The sequence below is a fragment of the Corvus hawaiiensis genome, chromosome 3, assembly GCF_020740725.1.
Source record: "Corvus hawaiiensis isolate bCorHaw1 chromosome 3, bCorHaw1.pri.cur, whole genome shotgun sequence".
In the NCBI taxonomy this organism is placed as follows: domain Eukaryota; kingdom Metazoa; phylum Chordata; class Aves; order Passeriformes; family Corvidae; genus Corvus; species Corvus hawaiiensis.
Window position 1 is genome coordinate 112,500,052 of NC_063215.1, and position 14,708 is coordinate 112,514,759.

General features: G+C 37.5%; 1 protein-coding gene and 1 long non-coding RNA gene across 4 annotated transcripts in view; both read right to left on the reverse strand.

Moving 5' to 3' along the window:
- PPP3R1 (protein phosphatase 3 regulatory subunit B, alpha) overlaps window positions 1–14,708 on the reverse strand; it is a 39,133-nt gene that overhangs the window by 12,339 nt on the left and 12,086 nt on the right. For both annotated transcript variants that reach the window (XM_048298510.1, XM_048298508.1), the window contains exon 2: window positions 2,610–2,649. In XM_048298510.1, the coding sequence (XP_048154467.1) occupies window positions 2,610–2,649 (40 nt within the window). The remainder of the gene's footprint in view (window positions 1–2,609; window positions 2,650–14,708) is intronic.
- LOC125323495 lies at window positions 2,651–10,495 on the reverse strand. 2 transcript variants are annotated; one of them, XR_007202536.1, is made up of 3 exons: window positions 4,941–10,495; window positions 4,814–4,838; window positions 2,651–4,403 (listed from the first exon to the last, which is right to left on the reverse strand). It is a non-coding gene; the product is annotated as an uncharacterized LOC125323495 (long non-coding RNA). The 2 variants fall into 2 exon arrangements; XR_007202535.1 differs by having other exon boundaries at window positions 4,814–10,495.

Below are 14,708 nucleotides of genomic sequence, written 5' to 3' on the forward strand. Positions count from 1 at the left end.
TTCCAGACTAATTCCCCCAGAAGAATTGGGATTGCAGAGATCTCAAAATAAAACAGACCTTCAGCAAAACTCTCACCTCTACCTACAGTCTCATCTGATTCACAAATATAACGTTTCAGAGTAGCAACCAAGTCAGCCATTTCAGTCTTGGGAGATCCGGTTTCAAAAAGATGACGCCCTTGAGAACACTTCAACCACTTGTCTTGTCTATGCTTACACACAGCTGGCCTAATCCTCTTCATGACTTCAGATGTGTCAATTACAATTTCCTAAGTTAGAAAAACTAGTCTCCTTGTCCTAAAATCCAAACACTCTACAAAAGAGTGTTTATATTAAAAATACTACACTATAAACTATTCTTTACTCTATTACAAAATAGTTTTCTCCACATCTTTTTGCTATGATAAAATTTTCTTATGGATAATTTTACAGATTTTGGCTGACATCGAATTTTCACCATGGAAAGCAGTGCTAGGTTTTCAGCAACTTCTGGCACAGCACAGCTGAGAAACAAAACCAAACCACTTCAAGGAATCCAACAACACTAATTCACCCACTGAGAAGAACTAATGTTCTAAAATGAAAGGTTAAAAGCATATGCTTGACTGTTTAATGGTGTGCATCCTCTCCAAGGTATCCTGAATTTGCTTCACATAACTGCCAACTTTAACACAAAAATATTCTTATGAGACACCAAAGTAGCAACTGCAGCACCAAGCAGAGGTTATGACCCAATGCCTCCATGCAAATAGCATTAATACACTATTACTAACTGGCAGTCTCCAAAAAGTATAACCATTCAAAATCCGTATCTGATAATCTTCAAAGACATTGCCTGGCCTTGCCTTGAAAGCTTTAAACCTGTAAGTGACAATTTCTGGGAAGCAGCAGGAACATTTAACATTTGAAGAACATTGTGAACGTCTACTTGGTGGACTTGCTTCCAGACATGCAGCAGTGCACATCCACGCCCCAAATCCCTGGCTTTCAGAATATTGAGGCATGCAGGATCTTTAAGCACAGCACTATCATTGCAGTGACTGGGCTCATCCAAGCAAAGGGACAGTGAAAACTCCATTTTCCCCGTGTGTATAGTTATGTTGCCCAGGGACACAGCTGACCTTCTGTGAGAAAGGCCATCAGAGCAGAAAAAGCTCTAATCATGCAAAACTTCACATTTAAACAACAACAGCTCCAACATACAGTTTAACTATAGAATATAATGTGGAAATCCTCACCTTCTCTGCAATAAAAGTGGGCAAAAAGCTCAGTAACAAACCTTTAGGCTTCCCGTTGCCTACCAATGAATATAGTTTGTCCTAGAATCAGAAGTTAAGGATGGCAACAAACTGCTTACAACTCTGACATGAACACGAGTAGCTACAAAAATAACTCTTCAGAAACCAATCTGTCCCTAACTAAACACTGACCAATGGAGCAGTAATGTAAGATTGAGAGATATATATATGATTCAGGAAAACACTACTGAAGTCTTCATTGAATACAAAACTCCAACCATATATTTGCATTTAACAAAATGTACTGAGAGCATTACATAGCTATGTACTGCTGTGGATAAGATTCTCAAGTGTTTGCAAACTTATGACTCAAATTAGAATCCATGTAGATGTTCCTATTAGGCACAGAGGACTTTCAAATTACCACCTAAAGCCTCATTTCTCTGAAAAAAAAACATATTTAGACGAAGATTTCTCCATGATTATCTATTTTCTGTTACAGTTTGAGTTACAAGACCCAGAGGCCAGTTATGACAAGCACTGTGAAAGAAATCTAGAAAACATTCCCTCTCCTGAAGAGTTACTGTGTTTAAAAACAAGATTCGATTCACCCAAGATAAGGAATTTTATCAAGTGGTTCAGAAGACACACACACACGTCTACACACACTTTAGGGCTGAAAAAAATCATTCCATGGAAAAAGTAGCTAAGAATAGGTACACTTAGCACAACACCACAAGGACATTTCAAAAGACAACCCCTTCTTTGGTCAGCTTTAAGCAAAAAAATCCTTCATTTTTACAGGGTAGATTAACCCCATGAGATGGAGCACTGAATTTTATTCTCACGTGACCAAAACCAAGTAACACCAAGTGAGTTCTCACCTAACTGCTTGGCTGCAAGCATACACAGGGGGAAAAAAAGCTCATTTAGTCTCAACCTCTCCTTCCTCTGAGGGCACAAAGCCAGTTTAAGCAATATACTTCACTCCTAACACAGCACAGACTGCACCATGAGCTGCTCCACATCTCTGAGGAACTGGCACCAGGACTGAGGGAAAAGCTCCACCAGTCGAACTACACTTCACTCTACAGACATCAAGACTATCGTAAGGTTTTTTTATATTCTAATGGAAGACTCAAAGAAAACCCTCAAAACTTTAAGTGATTTTTATTTTAAAGATGGACTGATTTTTGATTTTACAGTTAACAGCAAAAGCTGTATTGTTTCCAAAGGTAATTTTTAACCCTTTTAATTTTGCTCTTTTGGTTAGTATATAAACTGCATAACCTACATGGAAACTGTACATATCAATCCCCAAGTAAAATTCACTTCTGTAACAATATAACGTAGCAATTAAAAAAAACTTACAGTGTGAGCACATTTCCAAAGGGTAGCTTGCCTCATTTCCCTGAAACACAAGAAAAAAAACCAAGTTTCAATTACTCCCAAAATAGCTTTAAGGAACTACTTAGATTTCATCACTGCAAAAATCTCAGGCAATCAAGTTACATTGCTATTTAAAAACATGTATTTCAGACCCAACAATCAGAAAGAGTGCTTTATTTGGACAGATCTGTGTTACCAAAACATACAAAGAAATATAAAACCATTAAGAGGTCTGTTCCCATGAGAATTCCCATGACAATGTCAGTTCACATGATTATGGCAAGAACTTCAATCCCATATTCTAAACTCAGAAAAACAAACTCACTACTTAGATATTGAGCAAATGCTGCTTTTCAAGTTAAAAATATTTAATTACAGAACTTCACAAAGCCTGTGTTACCATTTTATTTCACACGCAGAAAAAGACGTCCTTATGAACTCCGATGACAAATCTTACTCAATTTGCACAAAAAAATTTTATCAAGTTTTCTTCCCTGAACCACCTGCCCATTCCCCCCAAAAAGGATTCACACACCAAGAATGATACAAAAGAAGAGTTTTATATGACCAGAAACTCATACATAACAGCTTTACATTTAAATATTTTTGTAATGTTAATTTTGTACTATGTTAATACGTTCCTGCTTTGTAACTGAATGGAAAGTCAAACTAAGATTTTAAATCCTTGCTATACTACAACACAGTAATAGCACAAAAAGCTTAAAACTTTGAGCGTGTGAACACTTTAAATTTGCATATACAGAAATCAACATGAACTACTACAACATGAACACCAAAAGACACTAAAACTTGGTATTTTCCCCCAAATGCCTCACTTTGCACCAGAGATCACAATACACACATGCTTAATGACTTTTCTGAATCCATTAGCAAAGGACCAACCAGATAACAGAAGAGATTCATAACCATTTTCAAAACAAATGTTTTTAAGGGAATGTGTTACACAAGAAAACAAAACATATTTCAGATGAGTCTAAGACACTATTCAGCAGCAATTCTCTTATGGTGTGGAGCATAAGGGTTTCCACAGCTGAGCACTTGCAAAGAAAGGCTCATCAAAATTATACAAAATTGAATAGAAATAGAGATATTACTTGACAGAAGGGGGGAAAAAAAAGGAAGAACTCCATTTAGCCTAGAAGCTAAAATGCAACTGCATTTCCTAATTAGAGCAGAAAGGGGCAGAACAAACATCTCACAAATCTAAACATGTTCAAGAGGAGATTGTGGTGGTGGTGTTGCTGAGGGGAATTGTTTGCACTTTTGTATCTAGGGAACACTTTCACTTTGCTTATCCCCCACAAACCACAAGGTCTCTTGCTTCTTTAAAAAATGTTCTAAATAGGGCAGCAAAAGGTACATACAGCCTTAATGTCTTCTCCAATGTCTACTTAGAGCAAGACAAAGCAGCAGAACAGAAATGTAGTTGAGGACCATCAGGTCACTAAAACCTCAAAAGCACATCAGGCCTGTTCGACAAACTAATTGCAGGGACTAAACTGTGGCACGGAATCCAGGAGAGCCAACACCACATGGAAAATATTGGATGGAACCCAACCAAAGTTTTAGGATAAACAGCAAAGACCAAAACAGGTAGCAAAAAGCTAGTATATGCATATGAATATAAAAGGGTAGGGAATCTAAAACGGGAGAAAGCAGAATTTTGAAACAAGAAGAAACAGGAACCAGGGGATCCAGCTAGGCTGCTCAAGACACGAGGTCATGAAGAGGCAAGAAAAACACCAGACTGGAAGGCTGCAAATTAAAGGAGAAAGTTGAATTAAAACCAGTGCATTTATGCACATGCACACAAATATACAATATTAACTACTACTGTTCTGGCATTTACATCCCTGTTCAGGTCTTGGGAGAAAACTTCTAGTACAGGTTACCAAAATCAATCTGCCCAAAGACACATAAAATGCTTCTGAAAACTGAGCAAGACAAAATGAAAAAATGGGAGTAACTTTTTTCAGTTCACGAATAAGTGTAATGTTTATAAGGAGCCTTACTGTGCATTTAGACACACATGCTAAGTCATAAGCAAGTTATCTAAGGAGTAGCCTAAAAAAAATATTTTGAGATCAGAGAAAAAAGTGAATAAACTTCATCTTAGCTTTTATTTGAAACAGTTACTGCTAAAAAAAAGTGTTCAGAATACTTACCTATCCAGGACTGGATCTTGGATATCTAAAAAGGTAGAAAAATCTAGTAAATGACAATGTACAAATTACATGATTATTCAACATTTTCCACATAGTATTTAAATAAAGTATTTAAAAAAGTAGTTACCTGCTACTGATGTGTTGAATATTCATCTTCACAGAAGAATTCAAAATTCTTGTAAGATTTAAAAGGATGTTGGTTGGGGGGGTTTTTTGGTACAAATAAACATTTGAACTACTCATGCCAAAATTCCTGTTTGCACAGCTGTGACCTGGACAAACACAAAGATGGTGCTCTACACCAAAGCCTCGATCTTCAGAGATTAAGACGAATGATTTGGTCTCAGGAGCAGGCATTTTTTATCATATTCCGAGCAGCAGTACAAGAAGGTTGCTTACTTGTCCCCAAATACAACCAGTATGTGTAGACACTCTATGAGACAGGAGATAAACCCTGAAACACAAGCATTAAGTACAGGCTGAATACTCCTCTTGCTCAGCATGCAAGAATTGTTTAAAAATAGGCAGGCAGTAAGTCAAATGGATGGTCTAGAGTTATATCCGTATTCGTGTGTTGAGAAAAAAACCGGGAGGTAAGCACAGCTATAAGACATCATTAAGTATCAAATAAACCCTCTAAGAAAAGGGAAAGAAACTGGGTACATTTTCATCTGTACAGTTTTAATGCAAAGAACTATCTAATTTTAACACCAGGATAAGGAAGCATTCTGAAGAATGCTGAAAAATATTCTTTGTGATTGAGTGCACTAAAAGAAAATTCGAGTTGCTGCAAAAGGTGACTATCATTATACATCTCATTCATTAAAATAACACTGCATTTACACTTTATTTTGAAGTTTTAAATTATACTAATTTATAAAGACAAAAGCCAGTGTAAAACTCCAAAGACGTAATTTCACCTCTGACAGAGAAGTTCATTTATACAAATACTGTAGAGTAACAAGGTTCTGACACAGCATAAAAGTGTCAATTTTAAAATCTCATTACAATATTAGTGTTTCCTGCCAGATACATATTCAACATACCTCACAGAAAGTGAGAGTATCTGCTCATATACACTATATCAGCACACCTAGAAACCAGTGACACATGGTTTGTAGAAGAAATACAGTTTTTACAGTCAGCGCTCCACAGGAGATTTACTTGGCACCTACGCCCAGTGTAAAACACACCTTCCTCAGGTGTATCTGGGTTATTGCTACCAGACTGCTGGAACTCCACTCTCTCTCAAGCTGCACCAGTAGAAAAAGCAGCTGAAATACTACAGGTACCTTGAATAGCCTTATAATTTTAGAATAGTCTTGAAATTTTCTTGAATGCTGTTAGAAGCCTACGAGTTAATTCCCAGTTAAGCAGCTGCAAAACCATGACTTGTTGACAGAAATAATTACAGATAAAGGAAAAGTCCAAAATCTACTAACAGAAAGTTGACCTAATTCTGAATACTGCAGAAATACCAGTTTCCTAGAGAGAAGACAAAACACATCACTAAAGGAGTTGACATGACACATAATGTGTTCCTTTAAGAACAAAAGTGGTTTTTGCAATTTCTACTAAGTATTTTCCCCTTTCAGCAGCTGTGCCTTTTTACTAGGTCAGAATAACTTCTTAATGGACTTTAGCCGTTATATCTTCTATAGATTATTTAAAAAAAAAAGTGTTTCTTGATTTTTTTTTTTCCCCCCCTGGCAGTTATTTCAAATACTAATCGCTCTCTCTTCTTAAGATCAGTTTTGTACATGCTGCTCCAAGGTACAATAGTTAAGGCAATTATCTTGACAAGTTTCCTCTTAGTGAAAGACATGAAGATCTGTGGATAGAAAATGAAAAAGGAAATTAGCGATTAGCAAAATCAGTAACAGAATCTCAATTCTTAGCTGCAGTTGTTTATACAAAACAGCTTGTACACAGTAAGACATCACACTGCAAAGCAGTTCTTCACCATATATTACTAGAACACTGTTTCTAGGTCTGATTATACATTACTTTTCTGCATGATGTGCAACTTTTTGTAAGTAGTTCAGAGAGCTAAATTACAGCATCAGCCTTCAATTAGTTTTCTGTTTTTATAAAAGCAGAAAATGTGTATAAATGTCAGCAAGCCACAATTTCACTTTAGGACTAATCTCAAATTTAATCCTCCAAAGGGGATGTGAGAGTCACACAAACGAAAATTACTTCCTGGACAGTTTAAAACATTAGGTTCTTTCAAAGATTTTGATTTGTTTCCACAGCCAGGCAATTAATTCAACAAGGGCAAGAGTGGTCTCCTGATCTGTTTAGTACATGTACAGGAGTAGTTGTCCAAGATTTACTACTTTCTACAGCAGCATACAAAATCAGCGTAAGTTCTTATTTGTAAACTGCCTTAAATATACGAACTGCCTTGTCACAGCACTGGCTGTTCTCTGCACTAGATGTTCCTGCATTTGTGTTTCTGGTACAAGGGCACCTCCTGGCGTGTTGGCAACACCCTGTATGTTGTGCTCCTGCATCTGCTCCTATACCTTCAGCACTACTAACTACCACTGTTAGCACAAGCAAGAAACTTCAGCGGGCAAGTGAAACAGTCCAAGCCGTGCAAGCTGAGGGCCAGAACTAGGCATTATCAAGATAGTCAACTTCAATTCTTAAGTTATACAAAAAGCTGTTTTCCATCATCCCCTACTACAACTCAAAAGAATGGGAATATTAAGAAGAAAGATGGAAGCAGCTGGCAGCTTGCATTTAAGAAGAGCCCACACATAAGACCCTTCTCCCTGTTCCACAAACACACAAAATGCTTCTCTGTCTTTTCTCATTCTTCTCCATACCACCAGAATAAATGATTGATGACAATTACCTGTTGCAGAGAATTCTTCATCCTCCTTCGAGCTCATTTTCCATGTATTGTCATTTTCATAAAGCTTTAACAGTGAAGAACTGCTTGGTGAAAAGGAGCTTGATTTGGATTTTTTTGGTTTGGGTTTTTTTTTTAATGATCATTGTTTAACAGATTACTAGAGCTCTGGCTGTCAGAGGTTGGCACTGTATTCCACATCAAAAACCAGCAGGCAAGTAGGCAAACTAAAAACGATGGTATATGTTTTCAAGGCTCTACAAACTTCTGTATGAATAGAACACACCACATAGACACGTCTACAGTGGTTTAAAATGAATTTCACACAAGGCCCAGGAAGCTTTAAGCCACTTTATTATTTGAATTTCTGAATTAAATGTTGGTCACAAAAATATGCAAGATCTTATCTACTGTAATTTATACATTTTATATGGAACTTACCAGAGAATTAAAGACTGAAAGAAGTTTACCAGAGCACAGATGAGACATACCCAAAGTTTCTGCAGACACCACAAAAAATAGAGCTTAAAAGAAGAAAAGCAGGAACAAGATTTCAATGCAAAAAAGCAGTAAGAAAAATACTTTTATCTACCCCGTTCAGAAAGAGTATGAATATACTTATACTTGGCCTTTTCTGTTAAATTCAATTAGAAGAAGAAAAAAACCCAAAAACCCTTGAACAAACTACTCAACACAAAAGAGTTGTGTCAGCCCAAGAGGAGTCTATGAATCAAAAAAAACATGTCAATGATTATCTTCTATTTAACAGGAATATCTAATTTATACACTGCAAAAGGAAACTTTCGAAGGAAATGCTATAGATAAGATCACTAGGGAATTTGGCATTTGTGTTTTGACTTGGAGTAATTAAGTCACCTCTTAGGCTTTTTACTCCAGACAGTAAACAAATCTCCCTAAAATTTGGATATCCAAACATAGTTACCTGAAAACAACACTTAAGTTAAGAACTGGTAATAGTGCAGACTAACTGCCAAAATTTAGAAAGCAACATTTAAAACAACTTGGTGACTTCTGTATTGTTTTATACAAAGCAACTACTAAGTAGCTGCTTTGCATAAAAGTATTCCAGGCAGAGAGAGTGCAACTCCCCCAAATACTTCCTCCTTGAATTAGCAGTTTTCCAACACAAGACTTCTACTCAAAGAAAATAAATCTACCTCTGAGGTTCTTACATTCGTACCAATGTTGAGTTAGATTTTGCAAAGCAAAAATTAAGTGAAGCCAAGAAATTAGAAGACATTGAATAAGAAGGCTTGTGGAAGTTCAAGCAACTGAAGAGCAGTGACAGTTTCGCCCCAAATTCTCAGCCTGTTTTCTAAGATCATGTCCTAAAGAAGGAATTAAAGAAATACATAAAAATTCATGGGAGGTGACACCCACCTCACATTCAGTAAGTTCAAAAATTACGTATCTCCTAGCAATAAGCTAGACTACACTTGCCAATCTTGCATTATGTCTTCAGGTCACCAACGAATCCAGTCTATCCTGAAGCTAGGACAGTATGACAGCAGTTTAAGATCCAAGACTTCCAAGCTGAATCCAGCTCAAATGACAATTTATTGAGCCTTCATGACTACACTACAATTCTCACAACCTCAGCTCTGCTTATTGTAATTGTTGTAATCAAAGCCCATGACATTTCATAGCCATTACCTTGGCTATCCAAAAGTTCAATATATTTTATGGCATTGTGACTGTCAAACCTGGGCATCTTGCTACCCTTTGGTGCGAGCATTCAGTCATCCACATGTGCAACAGAAGGAATTAAACAGGATACAAACGAGCAACAAATTCTTACATGTTATACAGAAAAGTCAAGGATTAAAGTAAAGTAAATAAATAAGGAAAGGAAACAGAGAAGCAGCAATAATGGTACCAGGCAAGTAGCACAGACCACAAATGTGAAAGTAAAGGATCTGGGCATTCCACTGGTATGTAAGAGTTGTACTTCTCTGCACTTCTTTGAGTAAAACTTGCCATTATAATCAGTAACTCTTTATTATGAGCACAACTCTAACAGCTAGAACTAGCAACATATATTGAATTCACAGAATAGCACAAGTCACGAAAGAAATCCGTTTTGGTATTTCTTTACCAAATAAATCTTTCAATGGTCTATATACAAAAGAATGAACGGTACTTTTATGGAAGAGTATCCACTACTTGTTTCTTCAATTCTTTAGTCAACCAGCAACAAGACAAATATTGCAGCAATATATTATAGTTATTTTCTCCTGGACCCCTGAAGATATAGTTACAAAAGCAAACTATGAAACTTATGAACTGACCTTAAGTGTTAGTATTTAGATTATCTTGGTGCAATCACACAGTGCATGCAGGACGAGGGCAGTAAGTGTCTCTATCAATCCCAGTCAGCCTGGATTCAGCAAGGCAGGCTCTGCTTGACCAACTTCATCTCCTTCTATGACAAGGTGTTCCACTTAGTGGATGAAGGAAAGACTGTGGATGTGATTTACCTGCACTTTAGGAAATCCTTCGACACTTGTGTCTCACAGCATTCTCTTGGAGGAACTGTTTGCACATGGCTCAGATAGGCCATGGGCTCACTGGGTAAAAAAACTGCCTGGATGGCCAAGCCAAGAGTGGTGGTGAATTGAGTTGCATTCAGCTGGAGGCCTGTCACCAGCTCCCCAAGGATCAGTTTTGGGGCAGGTCATGTTTACTATTTTTGTTGAAGATCTGGACAAGAGGATCAAGGGTACTCTAAGTCAGTTTGCAGATGACACTATTGGAGTTTTCTTCTGCTGGAGGGTAGGAAGGCTCTGCAGAGGGATCTGGACAGGCTGGATGATGGGCTGAGGCCAACGGTATGAGGTTCAACAAGGTGAAGTGCCAGGTCCTGCCCTTGGGTCACAACCCCAGGCAGCATCACAGGCTGGGGGAAGAATAGCTGGAAAGTGGCCCAGCGGAAAAGGACAAAGTGGTGTTGACTGACAGCAGCTGAACACAAGCCAATATGTGCCCAAGTGGCCAAGAAGGCCAATGACATCCTGACCTGTATCAGGACTAGTGTGGTCAGCAGGACCAGGAAAGTCATTCTTCCCCTGTGCTCAGCACTGGTGACACTTCAAAACCTATATCCAGTTCTGGGCTCCTCACTTCAAAAAGGACATTGAGCTGCTGAACCAAGTCCAGAGAAGGGTTTGGAACATAAGTCCCATGAGGACCAGCTAAGAGAGCTGGAGAAGTTCAGGATTGACTTTATCTCTCTACAGTTCCCTGAAAGGAGGCTGTAGCCAGGTGGGGTTCAGGCTCTGCTCCCAGGCAACTAGGAAAAGGCCAAGGGGAAACTGCCTCAAGTTGCACCAGGGAGGTTCATGTAGGAAAAATTCTTCACTGAAAGAGTGGTTGAATATTGGAACAGGCTGCCCAGGGGTGTGATGAAGTCACCAACCCAGAAGTGTTCAAAAAATCAAGTGGACATGCCACTGTTCTGGTTTACTGGGCACGACAGTATTCACTCAAAGGTTGGACTTGATGATCTTGGAGTTCTTTTCCAACCTTAATAATTCTGTGATTATTTTGTACCTTCCTTTGAGCTGTTAAGAGTTCCCTAGGTATACAGAGATAAACACAAGTATTATTCCAAAGTTGGTTCTACAGAAGTTGAAAAACCAAGAAGCAAATTTTTAATGGCCCAGAAAATGTAATAAATGAAGTGTCAAATGCTTTAGAAGTCTAATAATCTTTTATCTTTGAAAAAAAGAAATCTAGAAGAGCTCAAAAAACATAGAAGTTTCATCTGGGATTAAAAAGAAATCTTACAATTATATGTAGTTAACACATTGCTGCCCAACCAATTTAAGGTTTCCTTTAAATAGGTAGAGGCATTTTCCATTTTCTGGCAGGCACAACTTCCAAGAGGCTACAACTATCTAGCATAATACATCCACAACTCCTTAGCATCTCCATTACAATTCCACCCAGGAGTTTAAAACCAGTGACACAAGCCAGCCAACATACTCTTACATTCCACTTTCATGTTTGGATACAACCTCCGTTTAGACACTACAGCATAAACTATGTTCTCCCCTGCATCTGCCAATGAGTGTAATCATCATCCCTTGAAACTTTATAGTAACTTTTTGTGCACACTTTCAGTTACATTTCTTGTAAAGTTTACCAGAAATCTGATAAACAACTGAACTTGTATCAGTGCTCAGTTTATGTGTATGATCTTAAAGGTGAAACACATAAAGGTACAACAGGCAGGTCTTACAGTTGTTAATATTCTAACTCAACACCTCACCTGAATACTAATCAACAGCAAACATCAAAGAAGGCTGTAAGTATTTTATAGATAAAAGAGGGCACTTCAGCAGAAAAAAAAAAAAACAACACAACAAAACAAAAACAAAACCACAAAACCAAACACTGCTGGTTTTAACTTACCTTTCAAAGAAGATTTCAAGTTTTAAATGTGTTACCCCCAAGGCAGTCTAAACTTTTAGTCCTGCTTCTAAAGAAAACACTCTGTGACCTTCAGTACTGAAGGAACTCAAAAAAAGATTAATACCTAATTCTTCAACATATTTAAATTGCAGACATTAGAGATAATGAACCAACGCAAAGGGGATTGGTGGATTTGGGATTACAGTAGAGATCAAGTCAGGTTAAAGCTGTTACAGCATTCTGGCATTGCTTCTTTTCAAGTATGCTGAGTGTTAGAATTCCCTTTGTCACATTAAAAAGAAAAAAAAGGAAAGTCTTATTAAAAAAAAAACAAACAAACTTTTTTGAATACATTTACTATTTGCTCCTAACAAAGTAAGTGATGATTCCTTAGAAGATTCTTCCCTGTTGCATGTACGTCAGGTTCTACCACACCACTTTTCTGGATATAGGAGGCAAGAAAGACTGTCCAAGTCTTAGGAAAAGCCTGCAGTTTACTCCTCAGTCACCATCTAATCCAGTCATGTCTCTGCCCAACCTTCATCAGTCATTTTAAGGGAAGCCACTTGTCCCCTGGCTGGCAGTTGGCCAGTCACTTCTGCTATGCTTTATTTAAACCCTTCACTGTCCATGGGTCTCCTCCAATGTAAGATATTAATGGCTTAAGGCCATCACAGTCAAGTAACTATTCTAGGATATCACAGGGAAGCCCTAAACCAATGAAGCACAAAGCAAATCCAAAATTAGAGATGGCTACTGTTGCCAAAGCCTCTACCAGACAGGAAACTGAAGGAATCAAGAGTGTAATTTATAAGAGGATTCGGCATTTAATACACCATTTGGCTCTATTAAGGGAAACAGTAAAAACAAAAAGTGCATTTATTCAAATAGGATAAAAACACCCATTTTAAATTTCAATGTTTTGAATTTCAAGTGTTCAGGACTGAAAAGCAATCTTAAAGTCTATCCATTTACAGCAGGGATTATATGATATATATTCATATACATTCATCCCACAGCATTTCCTATCTAAACTCAGTTACAATTGCTGAGCTCCCAGCAAAAATCTAGACTTGCATGATCCTGAAGGTATGATAAAGCACTTGGTTTAATCACAGATCTGTACATGCAGACATAAACACTAAGTACTCACCTGCAGTGTCTCCCAGAAAAAAAAGTCACCCAAGACAGAATGAGACATACAAACCCAGCACAAACAACAAAGAGCAGTTTGTTAAACTGCTCAAGAAGAAAGAATGAGCAAAGATAAAAGCAGTTTTACTGCAAAGTCCTTTTCCTGAATTTGGAGGACAAAAGAAGCCATGAGGTCAGAGCGTACACTGATAATATGATTTACTAGGTATGTATGTATTCCCCCAAATCATCTCACACAAGTTTGTAGACATAATAAAAACCTTAAGGATAACTAGGTTACTTTAAACTTTACCCAACTGTTCCATCTGTAACATGTGAGACTATTCAAATTTTCTCTTCCATTTTATAATCTCCCTAACAGACCTTGCAGTATGTCACACAGATAATAAACAGTGCTAGAAACAAACACAGTGAGTTTTTAAAACAAGGTAAGGCAGAGAATAGATTGTGCCACATTTAGAAAACTAACAAATTAATCTTGTTAATTGAAGGAGAAAAGCAAAACCTCGTATGTATGAGAAACCATAGAAAACAATAAAAGATCTCGTTGTAAAAACTTGCAAAAACATTGTAATCTGTAAATAAAACTTGAGAGAAAGGCAGTGACAGGAACTAGAGTGTTCACTTCATGAGCTAAGGTACAATTCACAATTTCATTTTTGGCAGTTCCCAGCTGCTACTCTTTAGAGACAACAACCCAATCTGCTTATCCAATCACTTCAAAGCTCACATTTCTAAAGCTTGCATCACTCTCAAAAATTCTCAGAACCCTGTAATTTTAAGTGCATAAATGAATAATGAACTCTCGAAAAGCCAAGGAAAGGGGTTTCCCAGAAAGATTCTGACGCAACACAACCTTTAGTAGGAGAATAATAAAATTCTGCCACCACTAAAGCAAAGTTCTGATGCAATTAGAGTTCACACTGGTAAGTCTTTGCGAGTAACGGGTTGCTCCTCCACTGCTTCTGGAAGAGTCACAAAAAATTTACAAGATACTGATTTATTTGTTCCACTTAGGTTAATATACCGGTTTCACCTACAAAACCTCTTTCTAGGTTTACAAACTGAAGTTTATTCTATTCCCTTAGCTACAGAGGAGACCATGACAGCTGTCCTTTTCAGCTTTAAAGATAATTGTAGTAAAGTTTCTCAATCAATCCACTCCATGACTGTACTGCTATATGGACTAACCTCACACTAGTAAAAATTAAACCAAGACCATGTCCAGAAAATTTGTAATCCAAGTACGAAACAAGGTAGAAAATATAAACAACTGCAAGAGAATAGACACATCAATGACAAGTTACAAAAAAACCCCCCACAAACCTGAAACAAACCACAGATCTTTATGCATAACAAAAGTAGAATTGAAGAGCTTCAGAGAGCATTTCAAAGAAGGCAGCTTTGGAAGTATATAGTGCAAAAGCTTATCTAAAGAGTATGGGA